General features: G+C 49.2%; 1 protein-coding gene across 1 annotated transcript in view; it reads left to right on the top strand.

The window, feature by feature from the left end:
- Positions 1-18,362, top strand: part of NUSAP1 (nucleolar and spindle associated protein 1) — a 345,737-nt gene that overhangs the window by 105,058 nt on the left and 222,317 nt on the right. Inside the window, exon 8 of the mRNA XM_078659621.1 lies at positions 9,635-9,730. Within this exon, the coding sequence (XP_078515747.1) occupies positions 9,635-9,730 (96 nt within the window). The remainder of the gene's footprint in view (positions 1-9,634; positions 9,731-18,362) is intronic.

Raw genomic sequence — 18,362 nt, forward strand, 5'->3', positions numbered from 1 at the left:
TGAGACCCATCCCCTCACCTCCCAATCAAACCCTCTCAGCAAGTGGCTCAATTGCTAAAGAACAATTGATGGACAGAATGCAGAACGATGTCATACATTCACCCCAGTACCGGGATCTGTGCCTAAATCCAAAGTTTTTTTTGCTCACCATGTCATTCCAGTTTGGACCCAGCCATACGCAATCAGTCTTGACCCTGCACCCAATGGGACCAGTCCAGTCCGAACTGCCAGGCACTCCTTAAGGCAAGCGGAGGGGGGGGGGAGGAGAGAAGAAGAGAGGGCAACCCTGTCGAGTTCCTGAGAAATCTTATATTGGTTGGTAATTGTTTTGCCCATCTTAATCTTGACAACACTGCCGCCTGCTGTTTGGATGGCGCTTCCATGCGGTAGAGGATAGAGTAAAGTCTATGGAGATTATAGGAGGTGCTACGGGAGGGGATTAAACCGTTTTGCTTAGGGATTTCATGTGAGGGAGTAGCCTGCACACCAGAACCTTACTATGGATTTTGAAATCTAAGTTGAGCATGGAGAGGGGCCTTGAATCCACCACCTTGGCACCGATCTCCTTAGATTTAGGGTGGGGAATCACAAGCACGTTTTGGGAAGCTCACAGTGCTCAAATGACCCTGCATATAGGATCGCTAGTTGCGGTGCTAGACTGGCAGCAAATCTTGTATAGAATTTCGCTGGGAGGCCGTCTGGTCTCTGCGTTTTACCAGGTGCCATGGCCGTAGTGGGCGCATTGATTTCTTGCAAGATTCACTGGGCCCCCCAGCTCTTCCTGTATCTGACGGTCTACAGTCCGAAGTGGCAGGGGATAGTGATGGGTGAACCGCTGCCGGAGCAGTGTACAACCTCTCGTAGTAATCTTGGAATGAACCATTAATTTCACCTGGGTTATAAATTCGGACACCTGTCTTTATCCGCAGTTGTTTAATCGGTGACCCACAGGTCCCTGGTTTAATTAACCATGCCAGGAGCCGACCAGCCGTCCCCTCCTCCCTCTGTACCATGTAAAGGTACTCCTTCTAATTGTGGCACTGCAGCCTTCCAAGTACTTCATTGTAGCTCGTGCACTTTTCTTGCAATCTTATTAAGGAGGTGGGATCAATTCCCTGAGCGTTATTTAACTGGCGTAATTTTCCCTCCACATCCAGGATTTCCTGCTGGATTTCTCACTGTGCCCCAATCGACTGCTGTGAGAAAGTGAGTTTCTGTTGCAGTACCCCCGACTTTTTGCCTGATGCACTTTTCCTTGGTGTGCCCTGGGTCCCTGCCAATCAGGAACCAAAGGCCTGTGTTCCTTCCCTATAAACTGTACTAAAGCCTAAACCCAATTGGCATCTCTGGCCATATGTCAACCCCCTAGTAAATGATACCCTAGGTGCCCAGGGCATTGTGACAAGAGAAGATCCCTAGGGGCTGCAGCACTTATTGTGCCACCCTTAGGGGCCCTGTACCCTGACACAAACACACTGCCTTTGCAGGCTGACTGTGTGTCCTGGTGCAGAACTAAACAAAGAGTCGACATGGCACACATCCCTGTGTGCCATGCCCACAAACCCACTGCCCTGGCATACATCAGCCACCCCTCTAGCTGGATGCCCTTTGCCAGTGGTATGGGCACAGGTGCATGAGCCCTGTGCCCCTACAGTACCCAGGTCCATTCCTGGACACTGTAAGTGCAGTGCTGCCATTAAGAGTATATGGTGCTGGGAGGTTGTCATTACGAACTCCACAGCACCATAATGGCTACACTGAAGGCTGAATAACTACTAACAGGAGGGGGGAGAGAGAGAGTCAGTGGATTCAGTCTCCCGAGTCATATACATAAACAAAGTGGAATCCACTCAGGTGATAGTGATCCCTAAGGTGATGGGGAACACACAATGTTGTTTAAATGCCCCTCACACACCAACAGGCCCCTTGGTGTCATGCTTCATCATCGGGGCCTTCGCACCCCTCTACGGGATGCGGCGTGCTACGACTCGCGAATACGCAGGAGCACTTGACGTGAACTATGTGTGGGGGTGTGTGTTTTTAACAAGGATGTGAGTGAGGTGAGGTGAAAAAAGTGGGTGGTTAAAAAATACCTGGCACGTGGGAAGAAAAAAACTTTATTAAATCCCCGGCTGGTATTATTAAAATTTAAAGCGCAGGGCGTGGTTATAAAAAGATACGTATTAGGGTATCAAACCACTGTATTAAAAGTCAACATGTTTCGGAGGTCAGAGCCCCCTTCTTCAGGACAAGGGTGTATGCACTTACCCTCCCCTTACTCACATGTAAAATGTAAAAGTGAAAAATAAAATTACCACAATGTGTAATGTTCCTCACAATGTTATATGTAAGTGAGTGTAGTTGCGGCCATCCCTCTTCATCGGAGCCGCGTTGAGGGATGGCAGGCGATTTGTTGTTGCTGTAACCGTTTCTGATTAGGAAAGGATTCCCCAATATACGTTAAAGGCTCATGAAGTCCTCTAGTTGTGAACTTTAAGTTCTTACGCCAACTGGGCGCAACTACACTCACTTACATATAACATTGTGAGGAACATTACACATTGTGGTAATTTTATTTTTCACTTTTACATTTTACATGTGAGTAAGGGGAGGGTAAGTGCATACACCCTTGTCCTGAAGAAGGGGGCTCTGACCTCCGAAACATGTTGACTTTTAATACAGTGGTTTGATACCCTAATACGTATCTTTTTATAACCACGCCCTGCACTTTAAATTTTAATAATACCAGCCGGGGATTTAATAAAGTTTTTTTCTTCCCACGTGCCAGGTATTTTTTAACCACCCACTTTTTTCACCTCACCTCACTCACATCCTTGTTAAAAACACACACCCCCACACATAGTTCACGTCAAGTGCTCCTGCGTATTCGCGAGTCGTAGCACGCCGCATCCCGTAGAGGGGTGCGAAGGCCCCGATGATGAAGCATGACACCAAGGGGCCTGTTGGTGTGTGAGGGGCATTTAAACAACATTGTGTGTTCCCCATCACCTTAGGGATCACTATCACCTGAGTGGATTCCACTTTGTTTATGTACACTGAAGGCTGACAAGTTTGATATAAAACTTCTCAGCACATTAAACACTCACTGATGCCAGTGTGTGATTTAATGTAAAAAGCAATACAGATGGAATCTTAGAGATGCCCTCTGAAACCTAAACCTACAATCCACGTCTTGTCTGAGAGGCTGCCTACGCTGCCACACAGCAGACCTGTTGCTGGACCCCTGGGTGGAGAGCTCCCTCTCTCCTGGGCCTGCAACAATGCACATCCTGGGACGAGGTGCCAAGCCTCCTCCCCCAGGATGGGTAGAGGAAGCTTCAAAGGCATTCCACCTTTGTGAGCTTCTCCAGACCACTTGCTGTGCTCAGCAACTGGCCCCCCACCAGTTCTGACCCCACTCTGGCGGGAAGACTGGCAGGAAATCCTACGTCTGAAAGGGGCGTGTGCCAGCCTGTGCCATCCCCACCCCTCCGGTGGGAGAGGCGAGGTGAACCACGACCCTGTGCCCCGGCAATTTTCAAGATGGGAAGCCCTGCCCAATCACAGCTAGACTCCTGCCCCCCTCTCACAGGAGAGGAGCAGGCTAGCGGGTGTACCTACCCCAGGACAGGGACCCATTGGTCCCTGCCCTTGCCCTACCTGTAACTCCCCTAAATTCAGTATTTAGGGGCACCCTGAACCTTTTTCGACAGATCCAGATTACGAACCAAGAAAGAAGATCAAGGAACACGAAGACCTGCTGTGCAGCTGCTAAAAAGAGGAAGACACCAACTGCTTCGAACCTGCTCCTGTTAAACCTTGGCATCTCCATTGGTCAGTGTAACCAGGACCCCCATGCGCGCCCCGCTCTAGGGCGCGAAATGACCTTGTGTGCCCCCCCCCTCCTCTCTCCACAGCCCCCGCATTCAGCAACGTGGTCTGGACCCGAGAGATACAGTTGCGACGACGAAGATGACTGGCCCTTTAACTGGACCGAAGGTATGCTGGAGGTGGAGCCGGATCCTGGGATAAAAGACGTCGCCGAACAGCCCCAGGTGTGTTATTACACCGGAGGAGTGGTCAGTGAGAAGGAGAGCGGAGTGGCGGGAAGCAGCGAGGACGAGCGGAGAAGTGGAGGACGAGGCGACGGGAGGAAGGCGTGGCTCGACAGCGTACTGTGGATCAGCGAAGTGAGCCTAGCGGAGGAGGAGGAAACCCCGACCCAGGACCAGAGAAGACAACGGACTGCCGGGAATACAGAAGACATCCCTGAGACGACGGGAGCGGAGTGGAGAGCAGCGGAGCAGAAGGACCCGCCCGGAGGCCAACACCACGATCCGCCCAGCCGTACGCCAGGAGGGGTACGGCTCACAGAGGTGCGTGACCGCTTCCTGGGTTGGTGTAAACGGAGAGCAAGGCGCCTCACTTAGTTTGGGTTAAGAACCCTGATACAAACCCGGGTTACCCTCACCTCCACTTCCCTCCTTAGGTTATTAAGTGTGTGTCCCTGACGGGGGTGGTAGCACTGGGTGATTCCTCCACGGCCCCTTCCCTGTGCATCTGTGAAAGCAATTAATTGTAATACTGATACCCGCCTCTCTTCTGTTTCCCCTTTTCGGTGTCGGCGAGGGTGGACAGCACGGAGCCTCCGGGATCCCGAAGAAGGAGGAGCCCCGCTCAGAGGAAGGAGGAGGGAATACTCAGAAAGACCCGAGGAGAGCGGAGCCGATCTCCCCGCAGAGTATCTACCAGAAAGACCTGTACCGATTCTTTGTATGAACGAATAAATACCGGACTCACAAAAACACGACTCCTGCCTTTTCCTAGTCCCGCCGCTACAGTCAGCAACCTCAAAAACCCCGGAGGACCTGACTGCCTTGTGACTCTGTCTACATGGGTCTCCCTCGAGCAGTGGTACTGCTCAAGGCAAGTAACAAGCCCTGGCATCAGCCCGGAGCCACGAACCCTGCACACTCTGCACCCTCCAAGCCTGGCCTGTGCCGGAATGAATCGAGACCCTGATGACGTCCCCCCGGCGATTCTGTCCTGGAATCCAGTGCCCAAGGACACTCCTCGACGACGCCTGCAGCCTCAGTACAAAGGACCCCTTCGACCGAGACCAGCAGGGGGTAGGATTTCCCGACCTCAAGACACCCCGGCGCCCCACGGCCCCCTGTGCCAAACTCCTGGGTGCCTACCTATCCTCCAAGATCCCAACTTAACCTCGAAGTGTTGGTTGCACCAGAAGATCCCCCAACCCCAGCCTGCAGCCTTTGTTCCCTTTTCAAGATCTCCATTGAATAACATTGAGCGCCCGGCGGCTCAAAAGCACCCTGCACCCAGCCGCCCGAGTGCCCCTGGCAGTGCAACCTGTACCCTATTCTACTTCCCCATTTGCCCTGAGCAAGTGACCAGGAGCCTAGCTCCCACAGCCGTGTGGCCTGCTAGCCAGCAGCCACCAACCGAAGGCCCCCTGCCTCTCATTGGATAACATTGGGCCTAAATACCTCTGCATCCGGCTGCCCCTGTGCCGCTGAGGGTGTACCTACCTGACCCTGGGAGACCCCTAAGTCTATGCCCAGAACCTTAACTTCACCAGTCGAGTACTCACCTGAAAACATATGACTCACTTTCCTGCCATAGGATAACATTGATTGGTTTGACTCGAAAAATATTCTAAGTGTGAAGTTTTGAAACTTTAAAATAATCATCTAAAATCAGCCGAATAAAGAATTTCGAATTTCTTAAGCCGTCTGCTCCAGCATGCAGACTCTATCTGTAAGGTCTCCTACCCGCGATGCCAAGGACTGTTGCGCCAGCTCGAGATCTGCAATGTTGGATTCCGTCAGTTTCACCCTCTCGGCCAGCATCTTGTGTTCATTTCTGAAGAGGCCGAACCCTATTGACACTGTGCTGATATCTTGATTCAGGGTGGACTTTGTATCAGCAATGGCCTCCAGTATTTTGGCCAATTGTTGCTGCACCTGATCGTCCTTCTGTGTTTTTTCCTGTGGAATTTCTTCTTGCTCCTGGGTGGCCCCCGCTTATCTCTCTCTTGGTTTGCCCATTGTGCTAGAAGGGATACAAGCACTGCTATCTGGGCAGAGATACGTTAGGGACTTTTGTCTGGGTTCACTCTCCAGCACAGAGATGCACTCCAAGTTCGTCCCCAGCAGTGTTATCACCCAGCGCCAGTAGTCTGCTCAGAGTCCAACATATAACCACCACAAATTCCCAGGTTAGCGTTACTGCTCCTCTCATGGGGCTTTAGGCTCTCTGAATCAACACCTAGTCCAGGGTAGCCTCTGTCACTGGCTGTATCCACAGTGACTCCCCTCAGGCCAATCCTGGTTCCAGCTCCACTCCTGCGGTTCCTGCTAAGTAGGCACTCCGTTCGCCTCGTGCTTTATGGGGTTTAGGACCCCCTCCCCCACCGTTTTTGCCACCAATGACTGTGGACCATTTGCCTCACTACACAGGGGTTCAGGCCGAGGCCGCCTCCAGGGTTCTCCGCGGTTACCAGGTACTTTCCTTGGCCTGGCCAAGCACCCGCAGGCGCTTTCTTCGCTCAAGGTTCCCCCTCTGCGCAGCTGTCTCATCGGGCCCAGCCTCACGCTTCAACCATTGCTCACACGTGGCCCAGCCTCTTCTCCTGATAGTCTGCTCCAAAGCCTAGGCGACGTTCTGAGTGCGTGGGGGCCCCCACTCACTCCAGCCCAGCGGGATCAGCAATCTTCACGAGGGTTGCTCCCATCTCTTTTAGTTTTGGTGTTCCGTTCCCCCTGTTCCGATTTGGGCACCGAGAGGCCACCCGACTCCTTACCGCGTCTTGCTGAGTCTCGCAGCCCTCTGAGCGTCTCATGTGTGGGCTCCTCTGTCTCGAGAGCCCCACTCGTTTTCGTTGCCGAGAACCCGGGCAGGCTCCCAGGTCTCTGCTCGTACCACAGTTGGCCAGTCAGCCTAGCAGCCACGGGCCATCTTGAACTCTACTGTGACTCCCAGGGATTATTCCGCCATCTTGGAGGCGCTCCGTCTGGGCCGTCACCAGCGAATCTCACCGCACTCGTTCCCCCGGGCAGCGGGAAGCCCAGAATCTCCTTCGGGCACCCTCTGGCCACCGAGGCTACCCCAGACTAGCACCCAGGTCCCGGCTACCTTTGGACCATCCGGATAATTTGCGGGCTGGCACGAAGCTACAGGCTCATGCGACTGCCATTTTAGGCTCCCAAGCCACACCCTCATTTATTTATTTATTTATTTATTTTCAACATTTATAAAGCGCACTGTTACCAGATGGTGTCCTGGCGCTAATTGACCACTCCAAAGCTAGCCAGCTTATTGCGTAAATAACCATGTTTTCAAGACCTTCAGAAAGGACATCAGGTCTGGTATCTGTCTAATGTCTGCTGGCAAGGCGTTCCAGGCTTTCGCTGCTCCCAAGGAGAAGCTTCTGCCTCCCCAGCGGGCTTTCTTGATTCTTGGAATCACTATCAGCCCCTGATTGGTTGATCTCAGTGATCTTACAGGTTTGTACCACTGAAAGTACTGGGTCATGCACTGTGGACCCAGCCCTTTCAGAGCTTTAAAGACTAGACATAGTGCTTTAAATGCAATCCCCTTGCGCACAGGCAGCCAGTGTAGTTTCACCAGCTCGTGGGCGACCGAAGCGAATTTGGGAATGCCCGTAATCAAGCGAGCTGCTGCGTTTTGTAGCGTTTGTAATTTATTTAGGAGCCCCTGTTGAGCATTAAGCAGTAGTCCGTTGCAGTAATCCAGCCGAGACAGGATCAGTCCAGATACTGCAGTTTTCCTGTACTCGTCTGGAAGAAAGGGCAAGATCTTGCGAAGGGTCTTAAGAACAAAAAACGTAGCTGAGGAGAGTGCATTTACTTGAGGCCTAAAGGACAATTCTTCATCCATTAGGACCCCGAGGTTCTTAACCTTGGCAGCAGGTATGGGAAGGGTGCCCAGTTCTTCCGGCCACCATCTCGGGGACCAGAAGTTCTCTTTAGCCCCAAAAAGGAGAACCTCGGTCTTGGCCGAGTTCAGTTTTAGGCAGTTCCCTGCCATCCAATCACTGACTGCAAGCATGCAGTCTTTAAATCTGCTGGCCGTGCTTTCCTCACCTCCTGGTAGCAGCGACACCACAATCTGTGTGTCGTCAGCGTAGGAAGTTAAATTAAAACCAAAAGCTCTGATCACGGGTGCTAGGGTGGAAACATAAATGTTAAAAAGCGTTGGGCTCAATGAAGAGCCCTGGGGCACCCTGCAGGGAAGTATGAACGGGCTGGATTCTTGGTAATCCAATGTCACCACCTGAGTTCTAATGGAAAGGAAGGCTTCCAAGATCTCAAGTGCCTTGCCCTGAATCCCCGCAGCCCTTAACCGGTCCACCAATATCTCATGGTGGACCGTATCAAAGGCCGCAGACAAGTCCAAAAGAATCAGCGCGGCTCTTCCTCCAGCGTCCATCACTTTTCTGATGTCTTCTACCGATTTGATTAAAGCCGACTCCGTGCTGTGCCCCGCCCTGAATCCATGCTGAGATGGGTCCAGAGCCTGGGCAGCAGCCAGATATGAACTTAATTGAGAGTTCATTATTCCCTCTATAATTTTGGCCGGTAGTGGCAGCCTGGCAATGGGTCGATAGTTGTTCAAATTGTCAATATCCAGGTTCGGATTTTTAAAAGAGGGAGGATAGATGCCTGTTTCCAGCGGGATTTCATTGAAATAGTAACTTTGAAAAGGGCAAAATCATTCATAATAAATAGGCAGATATTGGTCTTCTAGGCCTAGGTTAGTGCTGGTAAACCGGTAACTGAGAAACCCATCTCTAGCTGGATATTAAAACACGTTCATTTAGGCTTTGCTAATGCAGATTGATTCCGCCCTCCTAAGGCTTAATTGACAAGTCAAGACCTCTATTGCTTCTCTTTTTTCTGAAAGTTCCAATTTTAGACACTTGCGAGGCAGCTACTTTAGGGTCTTTGCCTACTATGAGTGCTCATTGCAATTTGGTTTTTGGATGCCAAATGTATTTGGCTGGATTGATCTCTAAGGAATCTGTTTGCTTTTTTCCATGACTGTTTCCCACCACTTCTTTAGGGCACTGCTTTGTTTTCAGGTTTAAGGTAAAGAATCCAGGCAAACATTTTGGCTTGAGAAGGAAAAGTTGTTTCGCTGTAACATTAGTTTTCTGGCTGAGGATTGTTCCAAGTTCACAGAGTGGTCAATAACATGAAGATGTCACATTAGGGAAGGATCGCTCTCTGGAAAGCTATTGTTAGGAGTAGTAAACTCTTAAAAAATTCTGGAACATTTACTTAATTTGACCTTCGTGTGGTTAGAAACAACATAGAATGATAAAGGTACTCTTTAAAAATGTAATATATTAAAAATAGTGTTCCATAACCCCTGCACCCTGGTGGCAATTGTGACATTTATGACTATAGTGAAAATATCTACGATACGAACTTGGAATACAAGTCATTTTACTTTGCAAGTAAATAACTTTTTCTTTTCAACGATTTGTAGATGCATTAAACTCTGGTATCTTGTAAAATGTATAAATATCAAGGTAAATAGAGATTAACTTCAAATGAGTATTTAAGCACTGTTTTCTTATCTTAATTAGGTAACTCGGTAAAATCGTCCCCTAGTAAAAATGTTCCACGTTATGAGAGGCATCTGTCGAGACCTGCAGATTCTCAATTGGAAGCCATAACCCCAAGTAAGCATGCTCAAGCGTAAATGTTTTTGATTTTCTCATGATATTTGCAATCCGATGCTTGTCTGTAGTAGCTATAATAAGGAAAGACTGATGGATGTTTGGAAATCCTCCCAAGTTTTTCCAGTGATAGTGGTCTTGTACGTAGTTTCTGGAAATTACAGATTACCACTTCCCCTACAATAATCTTTTTTAAGTGAATTGACATGTTTTGTTATTTTTTTTCTCTAATTTTCTTGCTCTCCAGCATTGGGTCTTTCATAGATTTACGTGTGAATCTTTCCTTAACCTTCAAAGAAAAATGTTCCTTTAATAAGACCTGAAAAACTGTCCCTTAAGTAACCTATTAGCCTTAGAATATTCTAACCTTACCCAATCAATTTGAAGCATGCTGCACCCAACACCTCCAGGAGACCTCTGATCTCCTCCATATATTGTGTGAAAATAAGTCTTTAACAGCTCTTTTTTTATCTTCTGTTCGGATTTGGATTTTCTACTACGTTTCACTAATTTTACGATTTCTTCTGCCATACTATATCAGAGTTTCACTGCCTTAAAATTTGGTCCAGCAAAAAGTGAATTCCTAGGAATTCATCCCAGATTCTCCTAAGGCGGTAGGGTGACTGTGGCAGAGTCGTCCTGAGCCGCTTGCTCGCCAGAGGTGCCTGAATCGCGCTTCGCGCTGTGTTTAACGCTGTGCTCAGATTACACAAAAGCTACTTTTAATCACTGCTGACTGCTGCTAATTTTAAAATTGATGTAAGAATTTTAAAATATTAGAAATACAAGGCCCTCTGCGCCAGTAAATATCTCGCGCTTCCTTGTTCCTTTTACCTGATTTACTAGCGGGAGGACAGTACCGTGGGAAGTTGGGGAAACCTGGGCTCGATTTCCACTCCTGCCCGCCCCGGTCCGACGAGGTAGCTAGTACCTTTGTGCGGAGGGCGGGTCAGGGAGAGCCAGGTACTTCCTGTTGGTCGCTGGAGCGGTTAGCGCTCTTGTGCTTGCTTTTTCTGGGCTATTTAGGCTGAGCCTTGTCATCTGCGAGCTGCGGTAGGGTGACTGTGGCAGAGTCGTCCCGAGCCGCTTGCTCGCCAGAGGTGCCTGAATCGCGCTTCGCGCTGTGTTTAACGCGGTGCTCAGATCACACAAAAGCTACTTTTAATCACTGCTGACTGCTGATAATTTTAAAATTGATGTAAGAATTTTAAAATATTAGAATTACAAGGCCCTCTGCGCCAGTAAATATCTCGCGAATCCTTGTTCCTTTTACCTGATTTACTAGGGGCAGGACAGTACCGTGGGAAGTTGGGGAAACCTGGGCTCGATTTCCACTCCTGCCCACCCCGGTCCGACGAGGCAGCTAGTACCTTTGTGCGGAGGGCGGGTCAGGGAGAGCCAGGCACTTCCTGTTGGTCGCTGGAGCGGTTAGCGCTCTAGTGCTTGCTTTTCGTGGGCTATTTAGCCCTCGCCTCCTCCTGAACGCGCAGCGGAGCCGAAGACACGCCGAAGAGTAGCCCGTCTGCGACCGGACGGGGCTAGGGGCTATGGACTCTGACCGATCCAATATGGCCGCTGTGAGGGATTGCCGCATCAGGTATTCAGCCCAAACTCTAATAAGTTTCCAACTAAAGCCACTTGAGGTTGTGCCCGTGGCTCCTGGCCATGCCCAGAAGGCCCTTTCTCATGCATTCACTGTAGGCTTCAGGCCTCTCACACCGGCACATCAAGTGGATACAATATGGGGGAGACTCCAGAATCAAAGGGTCTGAAATGTTTTCTCCTGAACATCCGTTCCTTACCAAAGCACCACTCTGAACTTTGGGATCTGATTAACACAGTCAAACCTGATATATGCTTCTTAACTGAAAGTTGGCTAAAACCACACACCATCCCTACTATCACTCTAGGGATCCCCGCAGGGTATAAAATCCTAAGGCTTGACCGCCCGATCAAAATCGGAGGGGGCATTGCTATAATCCATGAAGAAGGGCTGAAGGTCTCCATAATAGATGAAAGAAGTAGGCCCCTTATGGCAACTATGTTATCCAGTATTGGGGTATCTTTCATAGATTCACATGCCTGAATCATTCCCCGTCGTCGAGGCGGGAGTCCCACGGTAAATAAAAAAGCAGTGCCAAAAGCACTTTGCAGTAGTAGGCCCTAGAAAAAAGGCCTGAGGCCTATATTATAGTAGCCTATCTACCTCCTTATGCTAAAAGACCCAAAGTCTTTGCTCCAGCCAATCAGCTCACAGCACCCTCTAGAACCTTCCCTGCAGAGCCAGCTCTCCTCAGATTTTCACCGCACGTCGTGTGGAAGGGAGTCTCCCTGAGTCTTGACTCAGTTTTTTCTTCAGAGCTTCAAGATGTCTGACAAGAAGGCCTTGTTCAGACCCTGTAGAACATGTGAGAAGAAGAGGGTCCATGTGGATGACTTACACAAGGACTGCATTTATTGCCTATATCCCAAGCATGAGGCAAAGACCTGTAAGATCTGTGTTACCTTCCCTGCCAAGACCTTAAGGGATAGGGAAGCCAGAGTCCTTTTGTGGCTTAAATCCTCTTCCAAGGATGATGATGACAGAGCCTCTACCTCTAGCAAGAGGGCGAGGTCTCAAGAGGATAAGATAAGTGAGGGGAGAAAGCATGTTAAGGCCTCCCACTCTACTTCAGGCTCTTCACAGAGATCCAAACATTCTGTCTCTGGAGCCTCAGCCACCAACGATCCGGCAAAGAAAACAGTGAGTAAGACTTCTACTGTCTCCTCTCCAGTTACCACTGTCTCCACTTCAACCTCTTCTTCTATGGATATGATATCCACTACGTCTATCACTACACCTATTGTGTCTACTAAAATCAGTATCGTGACAAAAAGAACTCTCGTAGACGACTCGTCGACGAAGACGCCGTCATCATCAAAAAACTCGTCATCTAAGAAGAGCCCGTCGACGAAGTCGGCGACGCCGCCGTCGACGACTGCCTCGTCGACGAAGAAAGCATCAACGTCTATCCCGTCGACGACGAGCCCGTCATTGGTTGCCTCGTCGACGACCGTCCCGTCGATGGTGGCTCCATCGACGACGAGTCCATCGACGATTGTCCCGTCGACGTCCAGCCCGTCGACGACAGTCCCGTCGACGGCAAGCCTATCGTCGACGATGCCCTCGTCGTCGATCTCGTCGACGATAAATCCGTCGACGACGACATCTTTTCAACAAATGGATGCGCCTTGGTCTCCGGGGTCATCAAGGTCGATGGAACCAGCTTTATTAAGACCTGCCACTGGGAATCAGGCCTTTTGTACGCCAATAGCGACAAAAAACTTTCAACTGGTGTCTTTTAAGAGGCAACAAGGTTCATACATATCTCCACTTCTGCCTTCTCATCTTCTGGAAACCTATGTGGACGATGAAGAAGATGACTATGAGGATGATGATGATGAGGGTGCTTTTGGTGTGGCACGTCATCCATCCGAGCTTGTCATCAAGTGCCAAGATGATGATGAGGAGGATTCATACGCTGAGCACTATTACCAAGAGGATATCATAGTGCCTCACTCATTGGATCATCAGAGAAGGCCTAGAGTCCCGGAAGTCACTCAGTTGCCGCCTAATTTGATACAGGATTTACAGGCTATGCTGGCGGATTACAAACAGCGTTTTCCTCCGCAAGTACCTCAATCTGACACGGTAGCTCCTCCTCGGCAACAGCCACCGGCTTCTCCAATTGTGGACACTCCACAACCGGTCTTGCCTCCACAAACTCCGGATTCATCATCAGAAGAGGAGGTAGAAGATGGAGAGTTGCCTAACATTCCTTCATCGGACCCATGGGATGAATATGTTATTCCCATGCCGTCCCCTCCGACTCCACAACCTTCAGATTCACCGCCTGATGATGTAGGTGGTTTTCACAACCTGATGCAGAGGGCATCAACCAGGTTTAAGCTCCCTGTTACAGTGGAGCAAACGGAGTGTTTTCTCCATGACTTTAAAGAGGAAACAAGGAAGATATCTAGAGCCATTCCCATAGTTGAGTTTATTTGGAAGGAAGGCATAAAGATAATGGAAAACCCCGCATCTGTGCCTGCTGTGTTACCCAGAATAGAAAAGAAATATCGTGCCCCGCTTTCTAGTCCGGCGTGTCTTATTGGCCATCCACGCCCGGATTCAGTAATCTCTCAAGCGGCGCAGCAAAGGTCAAAGAACCCAGCTACCCCTATTTCTACTCCACCAGATAAAGAGGGACGAAGATTAGACCTTATTGGGAAGAAGTTCTCCACTATGGCTGCAGCATCCATCAGGATAGCAAATTCAATGGCGATTATTGGACGCTACGATCGCCAAATGTGGTCGGAGATGGCTAGGTTCATAGAGCTATTGCCAGAGGACTCAAGGCAAGAAGCCAGGAAAGTTTTAATGGAAGGAGAGCGGGCAGCGGAAGAATCCATCGACTGCGCTCTAGATATGGCGAATACGAACTTCAGGCAGTTGGCTGGAGCAGCCGTCCTGAGACGTCAAGGGTGGTTAAAAGCCACTACGTTTCGTCCGGAGGTTCAGTTGAAAATTCTGGACATGGCTTATGACGGAAAGTCTCTCTTTGGTAAACATGTCGATGAGGCTCTCCAGACGATTAAAACTGACACGGATACCGCAAAGTCGCTAGGATCCTTACAATATAAAAGAGGTTCGTTCAGAGGAGCTAGAGGACGAGGTTATTCTTCCAGGGGAAGTTATTACCAACAAGGCAGACAGTATCAACCACAATACCGTCAAAACTACCAGTCTTCTTACAGACAATCTGGATCGGCTGGTTTCTCTCGTCAAGGAGGAAGAAGGCGCGCAAACAACCAAGGACGAGACAGTCACAAGAAACAGTGAGAGCAATTGGGCGCCGCCTCCAACCCCTTACCTTCCCGTGGGCGCGAAAATATCTGCTTTTCAACAACAATGGCAGAATATAACATCGGATCGGTGGGTGTTAGACTTGATCCAACATGGTCACACCCTAGAGTTCATCACCAAACCTCCACCAACTCCGCCCAGGGGCCCCCCTCCCCCTCGTCTTCACTTATTGTTCAAGGAGGTTCAAGCTATGCTACTCAAGAACGCAGTAGAAAAGGTTCCAATCCATCAGAGAGGGACGGGTTTCTATTCCCGGTTTTTCCTCATAAAAAAGAAAACCGGGGAATGGCGACCGATCCTAGACCTGCGCAATCTGAACAAATATCTCAAGAAGCAGGGATTTCGAATGGTCACCCTCTCGGACATTCTCAGTTGCCTCAACGAGGGAGATTACATGGCCTCCTTGGACATGGAAGACGCATACTTCCACATCCCAATCCACCCAAACCATCGGAAGTACCTCCGTTTCACTGTGGCAGGCGCCCATTATCAATTCAAAGTTCTCCCATTCGGCCTCAAGTCGGCCCCAAGGATTTTCACGAAGTGCCTGGCCCCGGTGGCAGCAGCTCTTCGGGCAGCAAAAGTGCAGGTCTTCCCGTATTTGGACGACTGGCTAGTCAAAGGTCCATCAGAAGCCAAAGTGAGAGCCGACATTACGGCATGCTGCAATCTCTTCGCATCGCTAGGCCTCACAATCAACAAAACCAAGTCTCAGATGCATCCGGAACAAAGCCTGTTGTTCCTAGGAGCTTGCCTAGACACGGTGGAATGCAAGGCATCCTTGTCTCGAGAGAGACAACTCCGTCTGCAGGTGTTAGCCAGAAAGTTGGCAAGAAGAAAGTCACTTTCAGTTCGCCTATATGCATCACTTCTGGGGATGTGTTCTTCAGCCATCAACCTCATTCCATTGGTGCGTCTAAAGATGCGACCGCTGCAAGAGGAGCTAAACTGTCAATGGCATCAAGCGACAGGTTCATTCGAGGACACCATCACAGTCACCAACAGGATGGTACACGCACTCCAATGGTGGTCTCAGATCAGCAATCTGGAGCAGGGGCTTCCATTCTTGCAGAATCCTCCGGATTTTATTCTTACAACGGATGCGTCCATGGAGGGTTGGGGTGGTCACCTCCAGGAACTGCAAGTGCAGGGACGATGGTCTCAGCAAGACAAGAGATGCCACATCAACAGCCTAGAGCTGAAAGCCATTTGTCTGTCTCTTCAAGCGTTCCTCCCCAGGATAGTGGGATCCTCGGTCTTAGTCAGAACGGACAACACCACAAGCATGTTTTATATCAACAAGCAGGGAGGAACGAGATCGGCAACACTATCCAAACAAGCCCAAGAGCTATGGAGGTGGTTAACAGTTCACAACATAACCCTCAAAGTGGAGCATGTCAGAGGCCTCTACAACACCTTGGCAGACAAACTGAGCAGAACTTTGTCAGAGTGCCACGAGTGGGAACTGGACAACGGCCAGTTGAACTATGTGTTTCAGAGATGGGGCAAACCCAGGTTGGACCTATTTGCGACCCAACAGAACAAGAAATGCCGGTTCTACGCCAGCAGGTATCCTCAACAGGGGTCAAGGGGGAATGCCCTTTCGATGCGATGGTCAGGGACATATGCATACGCTTTCCCTCCGATCCCTCTGATTCCACGAGTGGTGCGCAAAATGAAAGTGGAGAGTTGTCGCCTTCTCCTCATTGCTCCCAAGTGGCCTCGCCAGTATTGGTTTCAGGAACTCATGCTACTTTCTCAGGAGCCACCGATCAAGCTGCGGGTAGTTCCGAAGCTACTATCACGCAACGAGGGTCAGGTACTTCACCCAGATCCTCAATCACTGAAATTGCACGCATGGCTCCTAACTTCTTAGAATTGGAGCATCTTCAAATTCCTCAGGAATGCCGGGACATTCTAGAGAAGGCAAGAGCCCAGAGTACATTAAAGACTTATCGTCTCAAGTGGAAGCGTTTTTGCGCATGGTGCATCTCTAGTGCTTTGCACCCTATAGAGGCATCGGCAGAAAAGATATTGCCCTATTTGTTACACTTAGCGCAATCTGGCCTTTCTTTTTCATCAATAAAGGTCCACTTAGCGGCTTTATCCAGGTACAGAAAGAGGACCAATGCTCAGTCACTCTGCTCTTCATCTCTAATCAAGCAATTTATGAGAGGTCTGTTCCGGGCTTATCCACCAGTCAAGCCCTCACCACCGGAATGGGAGCTCAACACGGTTCTATCACAACTGATGAAACATCCGTTCGAGCCTATCCATAGAGCCGACCTAAAGTTCTTAACATGGAAGGTTGCTTTATTATTGGCGCTAACTTCCGCAAGAAGAGTGGGAGAAATTCAAGCTTTCACTATAAAGGAGCCCTTTTTGCATTTCTCCCAGGACTATGTCACTTTACGAACAAATCCAACATTCATACCGAAAGTGCCTTCCCAGTTTCATTTAAATGAACCTGTCAAGCTGAAAGTTTTCTTTCCAAACCCGTCAACCCCGGCTGAAAAGACATTGCATTCTTTAGACATCAAGAGATGCTTAAAATTCTATCTTCAGAGAACCAAAACTTTGAGAAGATCAGATCAATTGTTTGTGGCTTATGGTCAAAATACTTTGGGGAAAGCGGTCACTAAAGCCACAATTTCAAGATGGATCGCATCCGCGATTCAATTCTGCCACGTCAAGGCTAATCGACCATTGACAAGGTCTGTTCGATCTCACTCCACAAGAGCTGTAGCAGCGTCTGCGGCTTTATTTGCAGGAGTGACGCTTGAGAACATTTGCCGTGCTGCGACATGGAAGAATGTCCACACGTTTACAAGACACTACTGCCTACAATCAGCAAATCAGGATGATGCGGCAGTAGGTCAAGCTGTTTTACGTCACCTGTTTCCATAAGGAGAATGTTCAGGTACTGATGTTCACTTATTTCATTTAAAGTATATGCTTTTATTAGATTGTATTGATATATATATGAAAGCATTTAACAGGTTGTGTTTTTGTTGTATGATGCCTAAGATTTCTTTCCAGAAAGAAAATGCGTAATGTCAATGTTGAACTTGAACGTGATGTAGTAATGGTTCAATCTCTAAGCGTTTGTTGGTTGTTGACGATACACTCATGGGGGTGCACTGCAATAAGTCTCCCACCATCCGCAACCGACTTTGCCTGGCTTACTGCTTGCTATTCTGATTCAGGCATGTGAATCTATGAAAGATACCCCAATACTGGATAAGAAAACAAGTTACTTACCTGTAACTTCAGTTATCCAGTATTGGTATCTTTCATAGATTCACATGCAACCCACCCTCCTCCCCGGAGAGTCAGTTCTCTAAGTTTGGGATACTTGTTCCCACTTGTGCTACGAAAATCTGAGGAGAGCTGGCTCTGCAGGGAAGGTTCTAGAGGGTGCTGTGAGCTGATTGGCTGGAGCAAAGACTTTGGGTCTTTTAGCATAAGGAGGTAGATAGGCTACTATAATATAGGCCTCAGGCCTTTTTTCTAGGGCCTACTACTGCAAAGTGCTTTTGGCACTGCTTTTTTATTTACCGTGGGACTCCCGCCTCGACGACGGGGAATGATTCAGGCATGTGAATCTATGAAAGATACCAATACTGGATAACTGAAGTTACAGGTAAGTAACTTGTTTTCATCTTCAGGATTAGCGCGGGCTCCAAAGATCACTGGAAGGGAGCACTAGTTTATCGTCCACCGGGGTCT

The sequence above is a fragment of the Lissotriton helveticus genome, chromosome 9 (assembly GCF_964261635.1).
Source record: "Lissotriton helveticus chromosome 9, aLisHel1.1, whole genome shotgun sequence".
In the NCBI taxonomy this organism is placed as follows: Eukaryota; Metazoa; Chordata; class Amphibia; order Caudata; family Salamandridae; genus Lissotriton; species Lissotriton helveticus.